At 39.8% G+C, this 21,747-nt stretch overlaps 1 protein-coding gene across 6 annotated transcripts in view; it reads left to right on the forward strand.

Annotated features, from left to right (window-relative positions):
• Positions 1 to 21,747, forward strand: part of SUGCT (succinyl-CoA:glutarate-CoA transferase) — a 1,356,517-nt gene that overhangs the window by 884,224 nt on the left and 450,546 nt on the right. The window contains exon 13 of one of the 6 annotated variants that reach the window (XM_077491680.1): positions 8,320 to 8,713. The exons of the other annotated variants lie outside the window; for them this stretch is intronic. Coding sequence (XP_077347806.1) covers positions 8,320 to 8,439 — 120 coding nt within the window. The 3' untranslated portion in view covers positions 8,440 to 8,713. Of the gene's footprint in view, positions 1 to 8,319; positions 8,714 to 21,747 lie in introns of those variants that run through there. 6 annotated transcript variants of the gene reach the window in all.

Below are 21,747 nucleotides of genomic sequence, written 5' to 3' on the forward strand. Positions count from 1 at the left end.
CCTAGGAATCAAACAGAAGCACATTCATCCATCACTAGTTTAAACTTAAAAGGACAGCTGAGGTTTTTGATTCTATAAAAAAAGAGAGAACATTTTTTTAAAATATCATTTTTTAAATTTAGACATACTTTATGTTAAAATCAACAGTCAATTAACAGTTGACACTGTTAAGTGCTGCAGAAAGAAGCCATTCTTTATTTAGAACAAAATGCATCTGAAAGTAGATACACCATTGGTATTGGCAATTGGCATTCATAAAAAGTTGGTCAGTCTTTAGCACCTGCCAAGCAGAGCATTTTAAATTGGTTTCTGTTAAGGATTAGAAAATTGCTTTTTTGTTGTGTAACATTTTAAATGTGTTGATCTCTGTCAAGAGGTCATTTTTGGTTTGTTACATTGCTATTTGGGGCAACAGTTGAGTTTAAGTTGAGCGCTACTTATACAGTATGATATTTATGTGCTTGTTGCTATACATCATAGGTGTTAGTGGTGTTAGTTGCTTAAGTTCCTTTTTGAGATCTTTCACCACAGACAGATCTTGCAAGGCAACATTGTTGAGATGCCTGTGCTAAGGGGAAGGAAATGGGTCATATAAAGATAGTATCGGGGGAATTGAAATATAGTTACAAAGGGTGATATTGTCAATATCCAAGCATTTGGCCATGTGAAGATGGCAATGTTTAATGAGAAAGAAGTTTAATTGGGTATAGGTATTGTATAGCAAGGGGATTATGGAAAAAAAAACTTTCATGAAAGGGTGATGATTTCTCAGTCAAGGAGTTGGTGAAGATGGAGGATTTTTTTAAATGAGCTTGCAGGCTGTCTAAAGAAGGTAGGAGGTAGTGCTAGTAGAGTCTAGAATCAACTTTAAGCACCAGTATTTATGGAGAATTAGAGCCCACTTAGAGAATAAGGCAAGAATATTCAGCATGCTTTGAAAGAAAGGTACTTGATTATGACTGGGCAAGCAGAATGTTTGCAAATGTCAGATTTTGAGTGGCCTTTCACAAAAAACTTGGCACTCTGAGTCTGTTTGTATTATTGAGTGTTTGAGGAATTGCAAGAGCTAAGAGCATAATATTTCCTTGAATGGTAAGATGTAGAGACATATTTGTCTTGTCGGTGTGGGAGGTTGGAAAGTGGGTTTCTTGGAGAAAGGGACCCGGCAGACAGTATCATTGTGGGGATCAAAGTCCCTGTGTGTTGAGTGGGAAAATATGAAGAGAGGACATTGGCTATGTAGTTCTTCAGCTGTAAGGATATATAGGTATATGGGGCATAAGTATTCAGGAAAAGTTGGAGGGAGGGGGTAAGTTCTAGGGAGAAGAAGCAGGAGAAGAGGGATTGAAGTAGAGGAATGGGTAGGGAAGCAAAATGGTGGAAAGGGAGAGGATAGGTTGGAGAGGTGGGATAAGTGGAGAATGTGATAGAAAGTAGGCCATCACTAGCATGGTTGGGGCAAAGGAAGGGAAGTGAGATTTAGGGACCTTAACAGCAAAGAGAAAAGGGATCACAAGTAGGGAAAAAGTGTGGTTTGTACTGCAGCTGAAGGGGGGTTCTAATAGAGGCAAAAGCTCTGGGATGAGAATTTTGCTACTTATGCCAAAGTGACCTCAAACAAATACAGGACTTCTTAAAATTGTCCTCCTCTCTATGATATGAGAATCTCTGACACTGGTGAAAAAATATATTTTTTTTTTCTTGATAGCTGCTAGAACTGTTATTCCTAGACACTAGAAAACTACAATTGCCCCCATACTCTCAGAATGGTTCGATTAAATAGACTTACTGATTAGGATGAAAGCGTTGACAGCACAATTATATGATATAATATGATATTATACGATTCCACATTCCCTTTCTTAATGGAGTATAATTTCCTTATACCACTGACCAGCATTCCTATTGTACCCTACTGCTTTCCCTCCCCACTTTTCTCACCCCCCCCCCCCCCCACTTCAAGCTTAACTTTGTGTTTTTTTTTTCTGGCTCCTAGAGACCCTATATACATGGTTAGGATTCTTTACATAATATAATGTTTATTATATATAATATATATAATATATAATATATATTATAATCCCTGTAGCTGGGTATTATTTGTCTTTATCTGTTTTCAGTTTACTTGAAACCCCTTATGTGTATTGTATACGATAATCGACTGTCGGCGTATTGTATTACCCACTGTAACCACTGTAACATTCTGAATTGTTCTGTAACTTAATAACATGAGGGTCCACGTACTTCTTTTATTAAACAAATGTTTGTCTTGTATTCTTTTAAGACTTAGCCCCCGTACACACGGTTGGACATTTCCGATCACCAAATCCGTCGGATAATTCCCAACGGATTTTGTCCGAAGCTGGTGTTGCCTACACACGGTCGGACAAAGTTGTCGGAATTTCCAGTCGTCAAGAACGTGGAGACGTAAGCCACGTATGACAGGACTATAAAAGGGAAGTTCAGCACCATGCACCCTTTGGGCTCCTTCTGCTGATCTCATGTTTATCGCGTGTTAGTAGAAGTTTGGTTAGAGATGATTCGCACTTTTAAGATTTGTGCTTCAGATCATTACTGCTCTAAAATTTGTGCTTGTGGGTGCGTATCTGCTTATCCTTGCATGTAGTCAGTTTGCATTCATTTGTCATTGCGGCCTATATCTTGATATAGTACGCTTTTATTCTCAGTGCTTATTGTCCGCTCATTTCTGTTTTTCAGTTCGTTCTTTCAGGCCTTGCTGTTTATCGGTGCTTTCTGTTAGTCCATTCTGACCAGCCGACCGTTTTGAAGCCATATTTCGTGTAGGTACTCGTCGTAGAGTTCGTGCTGTGCAGGGGCTTGGTGTTGGGCTTTTAGCTTTGACACAAGCCCAGTCCATGAACAGGGCGAGGAGGAGTTCATGGAGCAAGAATTGGTTGCTCCAGGATGATCAATTCTCTCACATGCCTTTGCTTCGTGAGATCCGGGAGAATATTCCTGATGATTTCAGGAATTATCTCTGGATGACGGACCCCGTTTTTCAACGTCTGTTGGCTTTGCTGTCCCCTTATATCAGCAGACAGGATACCTGCATGCAGCAAGCCACCACTCCAGGGCAGAGGCTAGTTGCCACGTTGTGGTACTTGGCGACAGGGAGAAGCCTTCAGGACCTCAAATTCTCCACAGGCATCTCCCCCAGGCTCTGGGGAGACCTGTTCTGCCATCATACAGGTCCTGCAGAAGGACTATATCAAGGTAAGATTTCTCCTTTAACATCACATTCTATGTATTTAGTGTTTGCTAATGTATTGTATTTCTTTCCTCATTCCCTAATTACCATGATTGCAATATGCTGTAATTGATATGCTGTGCCCCTTTGTCCTCATGCATGCTGGAAGCTTTTAAAGTTACTTTTTTGTCCTTCATGCATATTTGCCTTCACTAACCTCCCCAGCATGCTCTTCTGGGCCCATACACATCTAGTCTAGTCACTTAGCAATATATTTTGTCAGCTCCATAGTATTGCTTTCCCCTAAACACCCCCTAAAATGTGTACAAATGTTATGTGTGTGCTTAAATTCATGCAGAGTGCCAGAGGTTTTTTTTTTTGGTGGGCCAAACTCATTAGGAACCCCCTCCCCTAACTGCTAGGTCAGCTGATAACAATCCTCTATCTGCTGACTTTGCCAAACCCAATACACACTATACCTACCTCTTTTGTGGTCAGATTTATGGATGAATTCACCAAAGCATGCAGTGCAAGGGCCTGCCTCAATACTTTCAAATGCTACTGTTTTCATTTTTTTTTCTCCTATTATTATCTTGACAGGTAATAGCAGAATGTAAAAATGTGCTTCCATTTGTTCATTATTTTTTATTTTTTTGTATTATTACCTGTCCGGTGGGCTGTCAATAGTGTAAGTAAGGAGGGTCTGGCCAAAGTATCACAAAGTATCACACATTATTTATGCATGCGGCTCTGAATGAAGCGGACAGGGTTACCTGTCAAAAACATCCCCCCCTATTTTTTTGCAATGGGCCATTGGATGGGGGGAATGGGAGGGGTGAGGAATCTGATAAGGGGACCTTATACTTTTGGCTTTAAATACTCATTTCCAAAAATGTTATACTGATCTTGGGCAAAAATGATTGTGTCTAATCTGCTTTCAATGTTGATGTGCAAAATTTTTTTTTTTCTTGTTTAACTCCACAGTTTCCTTCAGCCCCACAGGAATGGCAGACTGTGGCCTCCCACTTTGCCATCCATTGGAACTTTACCAATTGTGGAGGTGCAATTGATGGGAAACATGCTCGCATCATCCCACCCCCCAACTCGGGGTCCTACTATTATAATTACAAGGGGTATAATGATGTTGGCGGTGGTGTCAGCGACATATGACTTCCTGTATGTGGACGTGGGTAAAAATGACCGGATGTCAGATGTTGGAGGGATCGCACAGACGGATTTCTACTGGCATCTCCAGAGTGGCAGTCTGGGCTTGCCATCTCCAGAGGAGAAGGTGGAAGGACTCCCCTTCGTCTTCGTCACGGATGAGGCATTTGCTCTGGCAAACCATCTGATGTGGCCTTTCTCAATGAGGACCTTCACCCCAGACCAGAGGGTCTTTAATTTCTGGCTGGCCAGAGCCAGAAGAGTAGTGGAGAACACTTTCGGGATAATGGCCAGCTGGTTCCGCCTATTTTTGACTCCAATCCACATGGCGGAATATAAACTCAATCATATTGTGCTTTCGTGCTGCATTCTGCACAATTTTTTGAAGAAAGACTCACCAAACTATGTGGCCTCAGTTGGGCCGGACACAGACTTACCTGAAAATGCCAACCTGATGGCCCTTGAAGTTGGCCGTCCTGGCTTGCCCCCCCCCCCCCAAAGCGCCCGCAAGGTCAGAACAACATATATGGAGTACTTTGTGGGTAGTGGGCCATTGATATGCCAGACAATGTCTGAGAGGCATTTTTTAAATACATTTTTCTTTTAAACTGCAATAATCTTTGTTTTCATTTACTGCTTGTTTTTTTTTTAGGTGTCTCCTAGCTTTTTTTGGAGCCTTTTCTTTCCACAGTGCAAACCCAATTTCTGTGTTAGATGAGGTGACAGTCTCATCTTCAGATAATAATATTATTATGTTGTGGGTCTGCTACACACACCTTGTTTTTGTTGTTAATGTATGTAATGCATTACTGACAAAATATTGCTCATTTTCAGCACCATGACAGAAATTTGTGGAGTCATGAAAATGGCATGATTGAGGCAAATTATAAAGCACCGTGAGTGTTATTTACTAAAGGCAAATCCACTATGCTTTACAAGTGCTCTGCAAAAGTGCACCCGAAACTGCACTTGGAGTGCAAAGTGGATTTGCCTTTAGTAAATAACACCCATTGTCACAGAAAACAACAACTTTACTACAAATACTGCTTTTGCACATTGAAAAAGGAAGCCACACATTGTTCATAATTAAACTTTTTACTTAAAGCACATTCACATGTGCGTTTAAAAAAGGGTTTTACAACAAACCAACATATTTGGTGTATATAACATTATTTTTGGTAACATTAATATAACTTGCAGTTTTTTGTTTAAACAGGCATGTATCAAAGCATAACATACACAACTGAGGAACTTACAACGTTCAACTTTGAAAAGTGAACACAATATCAGACATGAGTATGTACAAACTGTGTTGATATTGCCTTCATTACATGGGGTGTCACCCCTGTAAAAGCCAAATTTGGAAGATGCACACAAATTGTGAATCAAACTGGGCATTTTCCTCCTGATCCCATGCCTAATGTCAACATGTGCTATCTCCCATCATGGGGATCAATGTACGTGTTTTGGGGGTGCAACCCCTTCATCTCAGCCACTTTAGTAGCAAGGAAGGGGTTGCACCCACAAAACGCATACATTGATCCCCCATGATGGGAGATAGCACATGTTGACACACTGTGAGCATCTTCCAAATTTGGCTTTTCTAAAAATATAAAAGTGTTTTTTTTAAATGAAAAAGGATGCTAGCTAGTTTTGGGTGTTTCAGATTCTCCCTAAAACATCAATGATGTTCTTCATTTTTTGTTGAACATCATTGATGTTTTTCTTGATATTATCTAAATCATGATTGCACCCCATTATCTCCCTGATGATGATCTGGGCACTTTCACTGGTAAAATGCGATTAGTCTTCCACAAAATCCATATCACCTAAAAATAAACCAAAAAAACACTGTGTATTATAGATACGCAGGCATACATTGATTAGCTTACCTGAAGCTGTGGTCACTCACCTGTTGTGGTGCCAATTTCGCCAATTTCTACAATCTCTCCTTCCTCCTCAGCTTCTGGTGTTGGTATTTCCCCTTCTTTGGGAGGTGTGGGGTCCCAGGTGTCCTCAGACGTCCTGAGTCTTCTCTCCCCTTTGAGAATGTAAAAAAGGAATACTTAGCACAAAGATATTTGAGGGCAGAAATAGGAATATGAAACATTGCTTGGAAGTGTCATACAATTGTGTTTTTTGGCATTATTTATGACACTTTCTAAAGCTGGAATACTTACCTGTTTGTAAAAGTTTGACAGATGGAGACACCCCTATAGTATCCACTGGAGCACGTGTGTGTGTGTGTGTAAAAAGGGTGTTATGGTGTCCCACATTAGTGCTCCTGAGTCCAGATATGTAAACAGCTGCTGAGTATCCTCTCCTTTACACCAAATCAAGTTTGCATTTCATTCTATTACAAACCCCTCTAGACAACAAACTTCCTTTGACTAGAAATAGGCCTGAACAAATGTAGTTAAGTACAGCTTGCCAAAACATCGTCTTTGGAGTGGGCGAACAAACGATGTTTATTACAAACGATTGAACCCATGAACATGACAGTGGCCATTTTAAACTGTACAACATTAAATCAAAGCACAGGGAGCAGTATGCAAGCAATAATAATAATATGAACACAGGACAACTACTTACTTTTTTGAAGAATTCGCTTGATCCTTCTGTACTGATTGTACTCCCTCAGTTTCAGGACTGACCAGCGTTTCCTCATTTGATCCTTGGATCGTCGTACCCCAAAATTCTTTTGAAGACTCTTCACAACTTTAGTCATGATCTTGGCCTTTCTGATATTTGGGTTTGTGTAAGGTCCATGCTTCCCATCATAGCCGTTCCTCTTCAATATGTCCACCATCTCCATCATCTCTCCAAAAGACATATTTGAGGCCTTAAATCTTCTCCTCCGAGATCGGGGCGTTTCTGGCTCCGGGCTTTCCTCGTCCTCCTCCTCGTTAGTGTAATTATTAGTGGGCACCTGCTGTGTCTCCGCCATCTGCTCTCCCCACTGCGCCAAAAGAAAAGGGGTGGGGACTAGATTAGAAAGAACACCAGGGGCAGGTGGAGTTTCACGCATGCGCACTGTATATAAAACGCAACGCGCGTGCGTCGTACGTACTATCTGTGAGCGGAGGAAGGAGCTGAAGCACCAATCATTAGAACGAAGGTACAATTTTAACTTGATACATCACTAGCCTATACTGCTTCTAGATTGGGGCTTATATTGGGACAAGATTAGGAGAGTTAAGGGTAAGGGTTTGTCTTGTGCTGTGTCTTGCAGAGAATATGGATCCCTTCAAGGAACCACATTTTCTGGGGCTAATCATTAATATGCTCAGGGAGCTGCTCTGCCTGTGGCAGATGAACAACCCCTTTTATAAGGACCTAAGAAAGAGGAAGGCAGTGCTGCAGAAACTGCTTGCTTTGGTGAAGATCATGGTCCCCATGGCAGACATGACCTATGTGATGACCAAAATTGGTGCCCTGAGGAGTACATATCTGAGGGAGCGCAATAAGTTCCAGGAGTCAATGAGATCAGGAGATTCAGATGACATATATATCCCCAGGATGTTGTACTATGAGAGGCTGCATTTTCTGGCAGACCAGAGGGGACCCAGGCCAGCACTCTACAGTCTTCCTTCAAGGCTTCCTTCACCCCCAGCTGAGGCTTCCAATGTCCAACCTGGGCCTTCCAGGCAGCAACATGTGGAGGGGCCCAGCTTGAGACAGGTATAGCATTGTTCAACATATTTCCTGTTGTACATTTAATGATGTTAACTAGATATTATTATTGATCAGTAAGTTGTGATTTCACAAAGTGGTTTACATATCAATAGACAGTAGTGACCAAAAATGAGTGGGACAGGAATGAAAAATGCTGGACTCAGAATGATAGTCTGTTCTATTTGTTAACATTCAACTTGCAACAGTCATGAGCTGAAAATTGTGTGATTGATGACCAAAAAACTAAAACTATTTCCCATTTTCATACACAGGAAGACCTCAGTCGGGGGGAGGCTTTGGCAAGTGGCAGTCGGGAGGAGGCTGTGGCAAGTGGCAGCCAGGAGGTCGACCATCGCCCTCCTCCTCCTCCACCTCCTGCCAGAACTACATGAGCAGAGCCACAGCCTGGAAGGAAGACTGGAGGGAAGTGCCTAAGGAAGACCAGAGAGTGATGGCCTGGGTTCAGTCTGGTCTGACAGAAGATGCAGGCTTTTGTATGACCACAGACTGGGGACTTAGATGTCATCTGCTCTCCCTGATCTCTTGGACTTCTGGACCAGACTGTTCTCCCTTTAGATATGGACTCCTAAGGCCACCAATTTTGCATTTAAATAATTGATGTGTGCCCTGGCGGCCAAAGGCTTTCCCAAACTGACCAGTTTCTCCAGCATTGCCTTCCTGTTTATTTGTTTGACACCTAATAAAGATTTTTTTGGGTTCAAGAAATACTTGGCTATGTGTTTTACTTCAAAAAGGACAGTTTATTTGTGAGTAGGAAGGTACATTTCACAAATACAAAGTCAAATTAACAAGGGGCACCAACACCAAACAACCTCCTCTAGATTAAAAAATAAAACAATAAAATAAAAAGATAATAATGGTGGACCTCAAATTATATTATATATATTATTATAAAATTATAGCAAACCGCATATCTCCCCTGCTCACGACCTTAATTTCCACTGACCAGGTAGGCTTTGTACCTGGCCGTGAGACCAGAGATAACACTATAAAGGCATTAAACATCCATCATTGGCTAACCTCTACAAAAACGAAAGGATTCTTTCTCTCATTGGACGCGGAGAAGGCGTTCGACAGGGTGGCGTGGGATTATATGGTTGCTGCCCTGACCCACTTGGGATTCCCACCACGTTTGCTTCAAATGATTATGCTTTTGTATTCCACCCCCACAGCCAAAATAAGAGTAAATGGCCGCCTGTCGAACGCCTTCTCCATCGCTAATGGTGCCCGTCAGGGTTGCCCCCTTTCCCCAATTATTTTTATCTTGAAGCTAGAACCCCTCCTCTGAATGTTACGAGGTAACACGGACATTAAAGGAATTGAGATCAAAGACAAAACCTATAAACTGGCCGCTTACGCGGATGACATATTACTTTTTCTATCAGAACCCGTTACAACCATCCCCAATTTGCTTAGCGACTTGACTTTCTTTCACTCTATTTCCAATCTGAAAATTAACTTTGAAAAATCCAGGGCCTTAAACATAACTACACCCGAACCAGTAATATCCCAATGCAAACTCAACTACCCATTTCAATGGGAACGCCACGCCCTGTTATACCTGGGTATTCATATTCCTACTGATCTATCAACTTTATATGACCACAACTTTAGCCCGACACTCCTGAAAATAAAGGACGACTTACTAAATTGGCATAAGAATTCCTTTTCCTGGTTCGGAAGAATAGCCATTGTCAAAATGACCGTACTCCCTAAACTGTTATATTTATTCCAAGCTATTCCCATCACTCTCCCGAAAATCTTTTTCCAGACTTACAAAAAAATGTGTAGAGACTTCATATGGTCCCACAGGTCCCCAAGATTAAGCTGGGCTAAACTTGTTCTCCCCAAGCCTAGAGGTGGCCTAGGTATGCCCGATCTTCACACATATAACAATGCCACGTTGCTTACCAGAATCGTTGACTGACATATCCACCATAAAGAAAAGGCTTGGATCCAATTAGAACAGGATATGACCCACTTACCCTTGGTGAACCTCCCGTGGATATCCACACAAGCTATTCCTTACACATGCAAGAACCATCCCCTGATAAACTCCTCTCTACAAGCACTACAACGGACGCATCGCTCTCTTCACCTCACACCGCCACACGGTCCCATGACCCCCATTTCAAACAATCCAGATTTCCCCCCCGACATTACCAGATGTGATCTCCAAAAACCACTCACTCAATACCGTGCCCATCAATTTTTTGAACAAGGAAACCTATTGTCACATCCAGCTCTGATTGTAAAATTTCCCGAACTCCGAATACCCTTCTTCAAATTTTTACAACTCCGGCATTTTTTCAATTCGTACAACCCACCCTCCAAGTGGTTTAGACAACTTACCCCATTCGAAACCTTATGCAACAGAGACACACCGCAAAAACATCTGATATCCAACATAGTATCCCTTTTAAATTCAGACGCAGCTACACACTCACCGGCTTTACTGAGATGGGATGCTGATCTCCTCACCAATTTGACTGAAGGAGATTGGTCTCAGATTTATGCTCACACACATAAAGGCACGGTAAATGTTTCGGTACAAGAAAACAGATATAAACTTTGCTCGCGTTGGTATCGTACCCCAGATAGAGTACATCAATTGTTCCCCAGTGTCCCACCCACGTGCTGGAGATGTGGCGCAGATTTTGGATCATTTCTACACATCTGGTGGGATTGTCCCCTACTCCAACCGTTCTGGAAAGAGATCCATATTTGTTACATCACACACCGATAGCGCAACGCACTTATCGCAAATCTTTATCCCTACACCTGATAAACTCAGCCACGTTATGCATTCCCAGACATTGGAAATCCTCCACGCCTCCCACTTTAGAAGAATGGTACCACCAAGTTGACAGGACTGCAGAAATGGAGAGGCTTATCCACCAAGCCCAAGACAGACACACCAAATTCTCTACTATTTGGGCATGTTGGCTTCATTTCCGATCCTCCACACGGTCTACTACTCCCTCACCCCATCTTCCCTGATACACCATAGTGCACCTAAGCCTCCAAGATAACGACATGATACCTCCCTATATACGGCTCAGGCCCGTCACTACCCTTTAGCTCTTCCACTCAGCCTATTAACCCTTTACCCCCCATACATTACCTGGAGGTGACCTCTCCCTGAAAGCTTCTTATACCCCCAGTCAGGTCTCTCAATTTCTACCACCTTACTGTTCCACCCATGCTCTCCTTCCTATGGAACAGATCTCTGCTCCAGAGCGGCTAAATTACACAATACAGTATCTACGCATTATCCTCTCTTGCCGTACAGGCAGTGGACGATCCGCTACTAATTAAATGACTGCCACTGGTAACCTTTCCTACCCCCGTTGATTGCTTTTTTCAACTATAGGTCCGCTGGTTGTTCCCCCCCACTCACAGATTGTGCCCCAAGGGGGTGAGTGGACGGGGAACAACCCCCTTAAAAATCCTGCATATTAGACATGTTCTTGAGTTGATATTTGAATAACTCTCCTACTATGATTAAGCTCTGACCTGCTTATGTCTACTTATCTATATGCAATTGTTTATGTTTTTCTAATGTTTTATTACATTTTGGCTGACTACTATACCATTGCACTTTCTATTTGTACCACCATACTTTCTGAATGTGCTTTATTCTGTATTTGGTTTTATGTATATCTGCATTAACTCAATAAAAATATTTGAAACAAAAAGATAATAATGGTGTTGTGGTAAGTTGACACACAAAACACACCAAAAAAATTACGAAGATGAGCAAAATGTCAAAAAAGGAGATCTTGGTTAAAAAAGCAACTACAAAATGTAAACAAAAAAAAATTATTCAGGAGATCTGACGAATAAAAATATTCTATTCATGAAATCAAGAAAAAGAATAAAGAAATACATTTTGGAGAAGTGTGTGTGAATATGAGCAGCAACTTTATTCTTCTAGCATTATAAAGAAAAAGAGAATGCTCTGCATTAAACAATTTTTAACATTGCAGCGTGATGAATGTGCTATATCAATTACGAACGCTAGGTTTACCTGACAGAGCGCTTCCATCTCAGAATTTATTCTGAGCATGCGTGGCACTTTGTCCGTCGGAATAGGCTACAGACAATCGGAATTAACACGCATCGGATCATGTTGTCGGAAAATTTTAGATCCAGCTCTCAAACTTTGTTGGTCGGACATTCCGACGGAAAAAGTCTGATGGAGCCCACACACAGTCGGACATGCGACAACATGGTCCGATCGGAAATTTTCCGTCTGAATTTCCAACCGTATGTACAAGGGCTAATAGGTCTTAATTGTTTACTAGATATGTTTTTACATATGCCAATACAAAGAATATTATAAAAAAAAATTGATGTCAGAGATTGGTAGGTAATTATTCACAATTCCTACAAGTAGTCATTTCTGCTACAGGGGGAAATACCAGCTTGTGGTGCCAAGGGCATACTTACTTTTTTCACAGTACACCTTTATAAATATATTGCTATTTTTGTTTAATGAAAGTGGCGATTTTTTTACCTGTGTTCTGATGCAACTATATCACCTTAATCTGTAGGCAATGTTTGAATAAAGATGTAATGTTTATCTGTTCCAATATGTTGAAAAAAGTAAAAATTTGCATTGAGTGTACTTTAGTAGTTGATTCGTTTGTAATATGGTAGTATGTTCAAGGATTGGTGGTATGCTCAGGATTGTGAGTTTTGTTGAAGACTAGGGTTTTAATTAAGTCAGTTTATATGAGTCTGTCTGCGGCATTTCCCTTTCCTCTTTATCAATATGTTAAGTTGGATTGGCAGGACATAAAGTGTGTGTGTTTGATTGTATAATAGTACAATTAGAATGTGTTTTTTTATCTTTTTGATTTAATTGACGGTTCCTGTCAAAAAACCAAGGTGTAAACCCTGCTCCTATGTATGACATATTTCTCTGTGAGTGGAGTCTAAGTGGTAGCTGTTGTTTGACCAGGGATCCACTCCAAGAAGTTTGAACTTACCTGCTGGCTACCCATAATTTGTCTACAAGTACTTAAAGAACACAGAAGAGGGCTGGTGCTGAGTAGTGGGAAATTGAAGTGAGAGCGTGAGATGTGGGTTCATCAAAGACTTTAGGGCAGCTTGTGGAGCAATGGTGACTGTGGGTGCAGTGGAAGTCAAGCAGAGGTGCAGCAGTAACTGGGCTATAGATGCAGGGGAGACAAGAATACAGTGAAGACTTTGGCTGTGGGTGCAAAAACGACTTTTGTTGCAGGTGAAAGAGAGCCTGTATTGCAGGTGCAGTGGAGACCAGGTTGGGGTGCAATGAATGCTTAGGGATTGCAGGTGAAAGCTAGGGTGCAGACTTAGACTGTGTACAAACAGCAACTTGGTAGCTCAGGGAGTGTTCAACATTGTGTTTGAGCAGTGACTGCGCATCCCACTTGAGTTCAAATAGAAGGAGCAGTCATGTGCCACATCATGTAATGTGGCCGTGACACTGTGGCTAAAACCTAGAAGTGCCTGTGGCCAAGGGAGATAGAGGAGGTGTCAGCACTGGAACACAGGAGGTAAATGAATGTGACAGTTCCTAAAAAGACCTCCAGTTACAAAAAGTGTTTGTTTTCTTAAATATAACCTTGCCCCTTTTTAGTTTTGATTGGCTGCTGTATCAGTAGATTGGAATACACTTAGTTTCAGCTATCCTGGGAGACCTCCTATAAAACTGCAGGTGTTCAACGTTAGCAAATAGTTGCAGTTATATGTATGGGCTTTTGGCAGCTACTAGGGCTATTTCCTGAGATTGAAAAATGATTTTCTACCTTAAACAGTGGTTTTACATTACTGGAATGTTGAGGAAATGGTTTGGCTCCCATCAAACGGTATTTACATTTTTTGTTTTTATGCGTTGTAACGATTTTATGGTTTGATTAGTTTATAGTATGATGTAAAGCAAGGTATCTGGATTGGTAATCTTGGAATTTTTAAACAATGAACCTCATAATACAAAAGTCAGACAGTTTTATATTGTGTAAAACAAGTGGAATGTTAGGTTCTTTTGTAGTACATTTAGTAGTGTTTAAAAATGAGCAGAATGTATTTAATAAAATGGCTATTAATGACTATAATTTAGTGTAGGATATACATGCAATTTCCAAAATCAACTATATAACTTTAGACTTCTCTAAACATACGGATCTATAAAATAGTGTTAATGTGAGTTATTTTTTGGTTTAAACACACACTTGAAATTCTCCTTGGAAATGTAACAAAGATAACTTTTATAAAACTCCCAGTTAGCATGGAGTTACAACTTCCACAGCTAGGAGATGGCAAAACATTTTAGTTTATAGTCTAGGTAGTCTAGGACTAAAAGGAGATATTGTTTAAAAATCAGTTATAATGTAATTTAAAATAATGGTAAAAATCTTATGCGTGAGAATGTCTGTTGGAAGATTGTCCACAGGGAAGTAGAATGCTGTTGGTCCTTCATTTCACAGTCTACACAGATTGTAAAAATTGTCAGAACTGCTGGCATTCGCCAGCTTTATGTTGGCTGCAGTGTCACAGTGGCCAATTGAGACCAATTGAATCATGAATTTGGAGTCTTGCTGATGAGTGCTTTTGGAAGCACTAACAAAAAGCTCTCAAGGAGCTAAACCAGATTTGCCACCCCGTTTCTTTCTCTCATTGTAAAACTTTTGTCATATGTGAAACATTGAAAATACATCTACGATTGTTTAATGCAGAAGTAATTGAGGTATGGATTTTTGCTGCTAGAAATCATATCTATCTATCTATCTATCTATCTATCTATCTATCTATCTATCTATCTATCTATCTATCTATCTATCTATCTATCTATCTATCTATCTATCTATCTATCTATCTATCTATCTATCTATCTATCTATCTATCATGTAATGTTAACTTCTATACCCAGGTTTCTACACAAATCATCTTATTAATTAAAACCTACAGAATTACAGATGTCACTTCTGTAATGCTTATTGAATATGTTTCTAAATGTTATCAAAAAAGATTATATTCTTATAATCTTCCATTATTCTATTTATTCCTTTCATTCATCAATCCTCACTAATCTACTTTATATGACTGAGTGGAAGCTGAATTCATGGGCAACTTTCAAACAAATGAAATGAAAAATATATACACAGATTATAGTGCAGTATTGTTAGACCATGATAAAGATATTTATATCCTATTTGAAGAAGGAATTTTGTTCAGATAAATAAATATGCTGTCACCAAAACTGGATACTGCAAACTGACACTGTGCATGCGAATAATTTATCCTAGTGCATTCCTTTGGGTATCTATGGTGGATTGCCCTTGATGTGTGTGTGGTAAAAAGTATCCACAATCCTAACTAAACTGACCCTTATTGGGGAAAGTGTAGAGTAAAGGCCCAAAAGGAGGGGAATGACAAAAAATGTCCACCATGTAAGATTGAATCCAGTTGAATATTTCACTTTTTGGGGTTGTCATGACATAACAAAACAAACTTGGACCACTTCATCAATTTTTTTTTGTGGGCTGTAGTCTTTTATGGTAAGCCTTTTTACAAAAAGACATGAGTTTGCAAAGAGATGTCACTTGTGTGATTGCGCTTTCATTGTCTTATCAGTAGGCTGGTTGGTAACAAAAATTGTTAGAGAAAATAAAGTGGTTAGCACCCTATCTATGCTTCCTAGAATAGGTTTCTGGATCAAATGACTGGCTGAACAAAATTAGAAACTCTTTAGCAGGTACCACAGTTTGATCACATGCAGAAATGCTAGCTGGCTTGCTGTTAAATGGACATATCTCTGTTGAATAATGAGATAAATAAGTACAAATCCACTTTGCACTACAAGTGCACTGAAAGTGCACTTGGAAGTGCAGTCACTGTAGATTGCTGTAGATCTGAGGGGAAGCTCTGAAATTAAGGGAAGATCTGCTGATTTTATCAACCAATCATGGGCATAAAAAAATGCTGTTTTTTATTTTCCCTGCATGTCCCCCTCAGATCTACCATTACTGCACTTTCAAGTGTACTTGCAGTGCACTTGTAATGCAAAGTGGATTTACCTTTAGTAAATAACCCCCTATATGTATTGGTACAAAGAGGATTATATGTAAATAATTGGTGCCTGTGTACATACAACTTTTTGCACCCTTAAGTCTTAAATAGCCTGCCCTCCTGGTACGACCCTACTCAACAAACTATTACTGAAAATGTTTGGCCAGTGACTGCATTCAGTCAGATGCAGTCATTATTTGGGTGCTGTCTAAACAAAATAGCCAGCTGGGAAAATTTCTCCCTCCATCCTGTTTAGTGGGGATGGAGAAATATAGACATGTGACAGTGGCAGCTGGTGCTCCAAATTTTTTGGGGGGGGTGCATACGAACTGAAAGATTTCTGAAAAATACTGAAACAAAAACTTCAATTGCAGCCACTGTGCCCATCATATGCAGACTCTTTACCCAGCAAAATCAGGCAACTGTGCCCGTCATAAGCAGCCAACTATGCTTATTCATTTGCTTTGCTAACACACCTGGGTGCACTGTGAGCGCAATGCTTTGTTGCTCGCAGTGCACCTTTTTTGATGCCTATTAGAGCCAAAAATACCCCCCGCCATTGTAATTCAGGTGCCCAAAAAGGGGCTGGGCACCTGAATGGGGGAAGTCTACAGCGGCCGTAGACAGATTAATGCAATGCATGAATCTATCCATAGTACACAGAGGCAAGCAGGCCCTCCTGTCCGCAAACCCAAGCTAAAGGAAGATGGAATTTAGAAAGTAAATGCTACATTATGCTGTGGTTGAACTGGATGGACTTGTGTCTTTTTTCAACCTGACTAACTATGTTACTATTAACTATCTGCCCTTGCTTAATATGGCTATGGCTATGACAAGAAATCAAGAAATGCTGGGGGGGGGGGGGGGGGCGGGGGGGCGGTTAAAATGATTAAAAAAAAAAAAAAAAGACATGGATGGGTGAGTTTGCTTTGTATATTAAAAATGAATTAAAGTGGATGTGAACCCATTGTCATCCTTTCCAAACTACTGCCATAGGGGTTATCTATAAGGATATACATGCCTCCTGCATGTATCTTTACCTGTCAAATGACTCCCCTCTGTCTGCTATGAGACCCGAAAAACTGCATATTCTGTGGGTGGGTCTGTTGTCTGGGTGGAGTCGTGATGTCAGTAGACTCCCCGCCCACCTCAACACTCCCCTTGTCAATATGCATATTCTCCTGTGTATTTCTTACACTGAACTTCTGCTATGATCTCTAACAACCAGTGAAAAGACAGGAAAGTAACCACATGACTTCAGCATGCCAAATCATGCTGAGGTGGGGAACATCCAATCCTGGCAGAGAAGCAGAAGAAAGGAGTGGGAGGAAATAAAAAATAATGCATGTCTCTTAGGCTAGTGCACAAGATATGTAAATCACCTGTCACTCACAGCAAGGGGGAGGATTTGACAAAGTTTTTCTCTGTTTGTCAAGTTTTATCTCACTGAAAAATAAAAGAGGATTGCTCAGAGATGGATTAACTCTTTGTGGCAAGACTGGGCTCAAATGATATGAAATCTTATACTCTACATTATGACATCCATTTTTTTTTTCGGGTTTACACTTTAAGACTAACATTTTCACTTTGTAGTGTTCAGATACAGTTACCTTCTGTTTTAAGCTGGCCATATGCCTATAGTTTTTTCCATTCAGTCTGTAGGCTGAGCAAGAGATATTTGACAGATCCTTCCACCCATGCTAAACAATGCAGATGGTGAATCCCCCTGTTGGCTATTGTATTCTGACAGCCAGCTCTAGGCACTGATCGCTGTATAAATGTGAATGGTCCCAAAATCGAGCCAAAAGTGTCCGATCTGTCCGCCATAATGTTGCAGTTAGGATAAAAATCACCGATAGCCACCATTACTAGTAAAAAATTAATTATTAATACAAATGCCATAAAACTATCCCCTATTTTGTAGACACTATAACTTTTGTGCAAACCAATCAATATTCGCTTATTGCATTTTTTTTTACCAGACATATGTATAGGAATACATATCGGCCTAAACCGAGGGAAGAAAAATGTTTATATATTTTTTGGGGATATTTATTATAGCAAAAAGTAAAAAAGAATGCGTTTTTTTCACAATTGTCACTATTTTTTTGTTTATAGCGCAAAAAAATAAAAAACACAGAGGTGATCAAATACCACCAAAAGAAAGATCTATTTGTGGGGGAAAAAAAGGATGTCAATCTTGTTTGGGAGCCTTGTCGTACAACCATGCAATTATCAGTTAAAGCGATGCAGTGCCGAATCCCAAAAAGTGCTCTGGTCTTTGGGCAGCCAAATGGTCCGGGGCTTAAGTGGTTAAAAAGTGGTTAAAAATTAAGGGTTAAAACATTTCTTAATTTTTGATTGTTAACCCCTTGATTCTCTCAGTCAGGATCAGCACCAAATAAGAGTAACTGTGATTTTAACTAGCTGTAATCACAATGTTTTTATTTAACCATTTGTATATGAGAAATAAAGATTAATTATATTTTAACTTCTTGGTATATATATTCATTAAACCCTATAAGGTACAGACAAAGTCCCACCCCACTCAACTTTGGGCTTCTGGTAAGAAGTAATTCTCTACACAGCTGAGGTAGATTTAGCACAATCTTTTCTATACCAACATTGAAGATTCATCTTACTTGTGGATGGACTTTATTTACTTAATTTGCACAGGTGGATGTCACATATATTTCAGTTATACATATATGATTGGACATTATGCATTTCCCACTTATATATATGTCACATACATTTAGTCACTTGGCTTAGCCGATTCCTGATTACTTACTATTTGTTGGTTTGAAGTTTTTTCATTCTCTGTGTGTTTGTGCATATGAGATTGATGGCTCTAGTTTATAACACATATAGATGTTTATATTCAAGTAAAATTTTGGATTACCCCCACAATCGGTGCGTTAGTGTAGTGGTCTACGTGGTCTACACGCGTTTCGCGCAATTCTAGTTTTCTTTCTATTACTGCAAGATTACAGTTTGCCTTTGAACATACAGGCAAAGATCAGATCATCTGGACTGGAGCAATGTGCTGTGGACATGTGAATCAAAGACTTATTTGGCCATAGGTACAATAGACATTTTTGGTGCAACTTAATACAGCATTTCAGAAGAAGAACCTTGTACCAACTGTAAAGCAAGGTTGTGAAAATATTATGGTTTGGGGTTTCTTTGCTGCTTCAGGGCTAGGGCAGCTTTCAGTAATCAAGTCAACTATAAATTCTGCATTCAAAGAGTGATTAATGAAAATGGGAGGTAATTGTTAGACGGTGGAAGGTGGATCTTTTAACACAATTATGATCTGAAACACACTAGAATAAATGTAGTGTTATGGGCTCGCCTAGTCAAAGCCCTGATATGAATCCTATTGAAATGTTGTCATTGGGGATGATAGGGCAGTTAATGCAAGTAAACTCACAAACATTGTGAGACTTAAGGAATTTTGAATAAGGAAGTGGTTAAAATTTTTGCAAAGTGGCTAAAAACTGGTGGAAATTTGTTGTAAATGCTTAAAGAAGGAATTGTTGCAAAAGGGGCAATACCAACTTCTGAGGCCAAGAGAATACTATTTTCACAGTAAACCATTGCATCTATTTATATATTTAAATAACTGTAGCAACATTTTCATTGTGTATTTATTCAAATATATCACCTAGGCACTCTTTGAATGAAGATCTAATGTTTTCAGTTCAAATTTGTTGAAAAAGTCAGCTTCCATAGGGTGTATCTCATTTTTTCACATCTCACATACTCTATATAAGGTATTTATATTAACCAAGTTAACCACACTGTTATGAAATAAATTGCTGCTGACTTTCATAATTAATACTATAGTCTATTTTAGTGTGCATACATTATCCAAAGTTTAAGTGTAGGCAAACAGCTGAATGCACAGTTGATATATGCATGAGTCAACTTTCCTGCCAAATTGATTGTTATACTGGCACTACAGGAGGTTCTGACCATATACATTTCTGTAATGCTAGTTGAAGCAATACAGCTTGGTCAAGACTGTGATTGGATGGTGAAGTAACAGTAGCTCGCGGATCTCATTGCAATATCCTCCAATCTGAAAACTTGATTTGTTAGAATCAACGCAGCAAAGCCTGACTGGTTTGCATTCCTCTCTAAATGTATCTTGACACAGATCAAGGACAAATTAATATACAATTTAAAACAGTTTAATGCAAAACGTTATTAAATAAAGTTTTTCTTTATCTGCCTATATTTTACATTTTAACAAAAATACTGTATTAAATGCCATCTGGTAGCTTCATCATAGGAACATATGGAGAAAAGGCTTAGCTTGTCACTGCTAGTCTGGAGATGAAAGAACTTCTAGCCACAGTTCCAATTCACCCAAAACTAGAAATTCAGTTTTGAATTCATGGAGTTATTGCTTAGAGCATGTGTCTCATTGCAGTGAATGGGGTTCTATGGTGTATGTTCTATATAGGCACTGTGCACTATAGAGCTTGTTTCTGCTTTACATCATCATATATCTATTTTGTCGGTGTTTGTTGCGCATTCCATATTGCTCTCTTATTGTGCACAGCATCAGTTTTTCTTTAACACTCATCCCATGGGAGTCTTTTTTGTTAAGTTGGAGAGCAAAGTTCAGATGAATTAAATAAAGACAAACCCAGCTGCAGATCTGCTCAGTATAGGTAATCTCATTTTAGTACCAAGGCTATATAAAAGTACTGTTGAGAAGATTGGCTGATAAAGCAGAACTATGCATGTAACTGATTTAACAGGAACAATTTAAATTTATCAGATATATGTAAAAATAGCAATGCTCATATCAACTGTGAGAAAGAAGGAACCCCAGATCCCATATAATTTATATCTAATAATGTTCTCTGGAAATGTTTTTTTGTACTATTCTTTAAATTAATGTTGACTTGACTTTGACTCTTAAAGTTACAAAACAGTAATGTGTAATATGTATTATTACATTCTTTAATACAGTTTTAAAAATCTATTTAACTCTTTTGTTTGGTTAGTCTTTATACTTTAAAACATATATGCATTTGCTTCTAACATTCATTATGGTCCTTACTGAGTAACTGATATATTAGTTGTATCCAGGGCGGCCCGTCCATGCGCATGGCCTCTAATCTACATGCAGGGCGCCGGATGCATGGATTTCAGTTTTTTTTATTTTATTTATTTCTGACATTTTTAGAGCCTGAGGCTAATTGGCACTGCGCCCTAAGCCCACCCTGTTGTGTGACAATAGTGAATTAATATTTGCTATTGTCTTCCTGATTCTCCTCCTGGCCTTCCCGGATCCTCCTGGAGCGAGGAGCAGCAGCCCCAGATCCATGTCATCTTCCTCCTCACAGTAATGCCTCTAAACCCCTGCCTTCCTGTCCATCTCCCAGGGGGTAGTGGCGGTGGTGCGAGTGAGGGGGGCAGGTTTGTTTGCACCCCCTGCAAATAATTAAGCAACAGTTGCTACTGGATGTATCTTTCAAGTCAGTGGTCTGTATCACAAGGCCAGTGTTAATGATGGAGATTAGGGTGCTATTTGAACCTAAACTGTATTTTCAGTAATGAGACTTTCCTGGGGTGACCACCATCCTATCTGTTGGCATAACTAGCTG

The sequence above is a fragment of the Lithobates pipiens genome, unplaced genomic scaffold (genome assembly GCF_037356315.1).
Source record: "Lithobates pipiens isolate NorthernLeopardFrog02 unplaced genomic scaffold, aLitPip1_a1.2 Scaffold_19, whole genome shotgun sequence".
NCBI classification, from domain to species: Eukaryota; Metazoa; Chordata; class Amphibia; order Anura; family Ranidae; genus Lithobates; species Lithobates pipiens.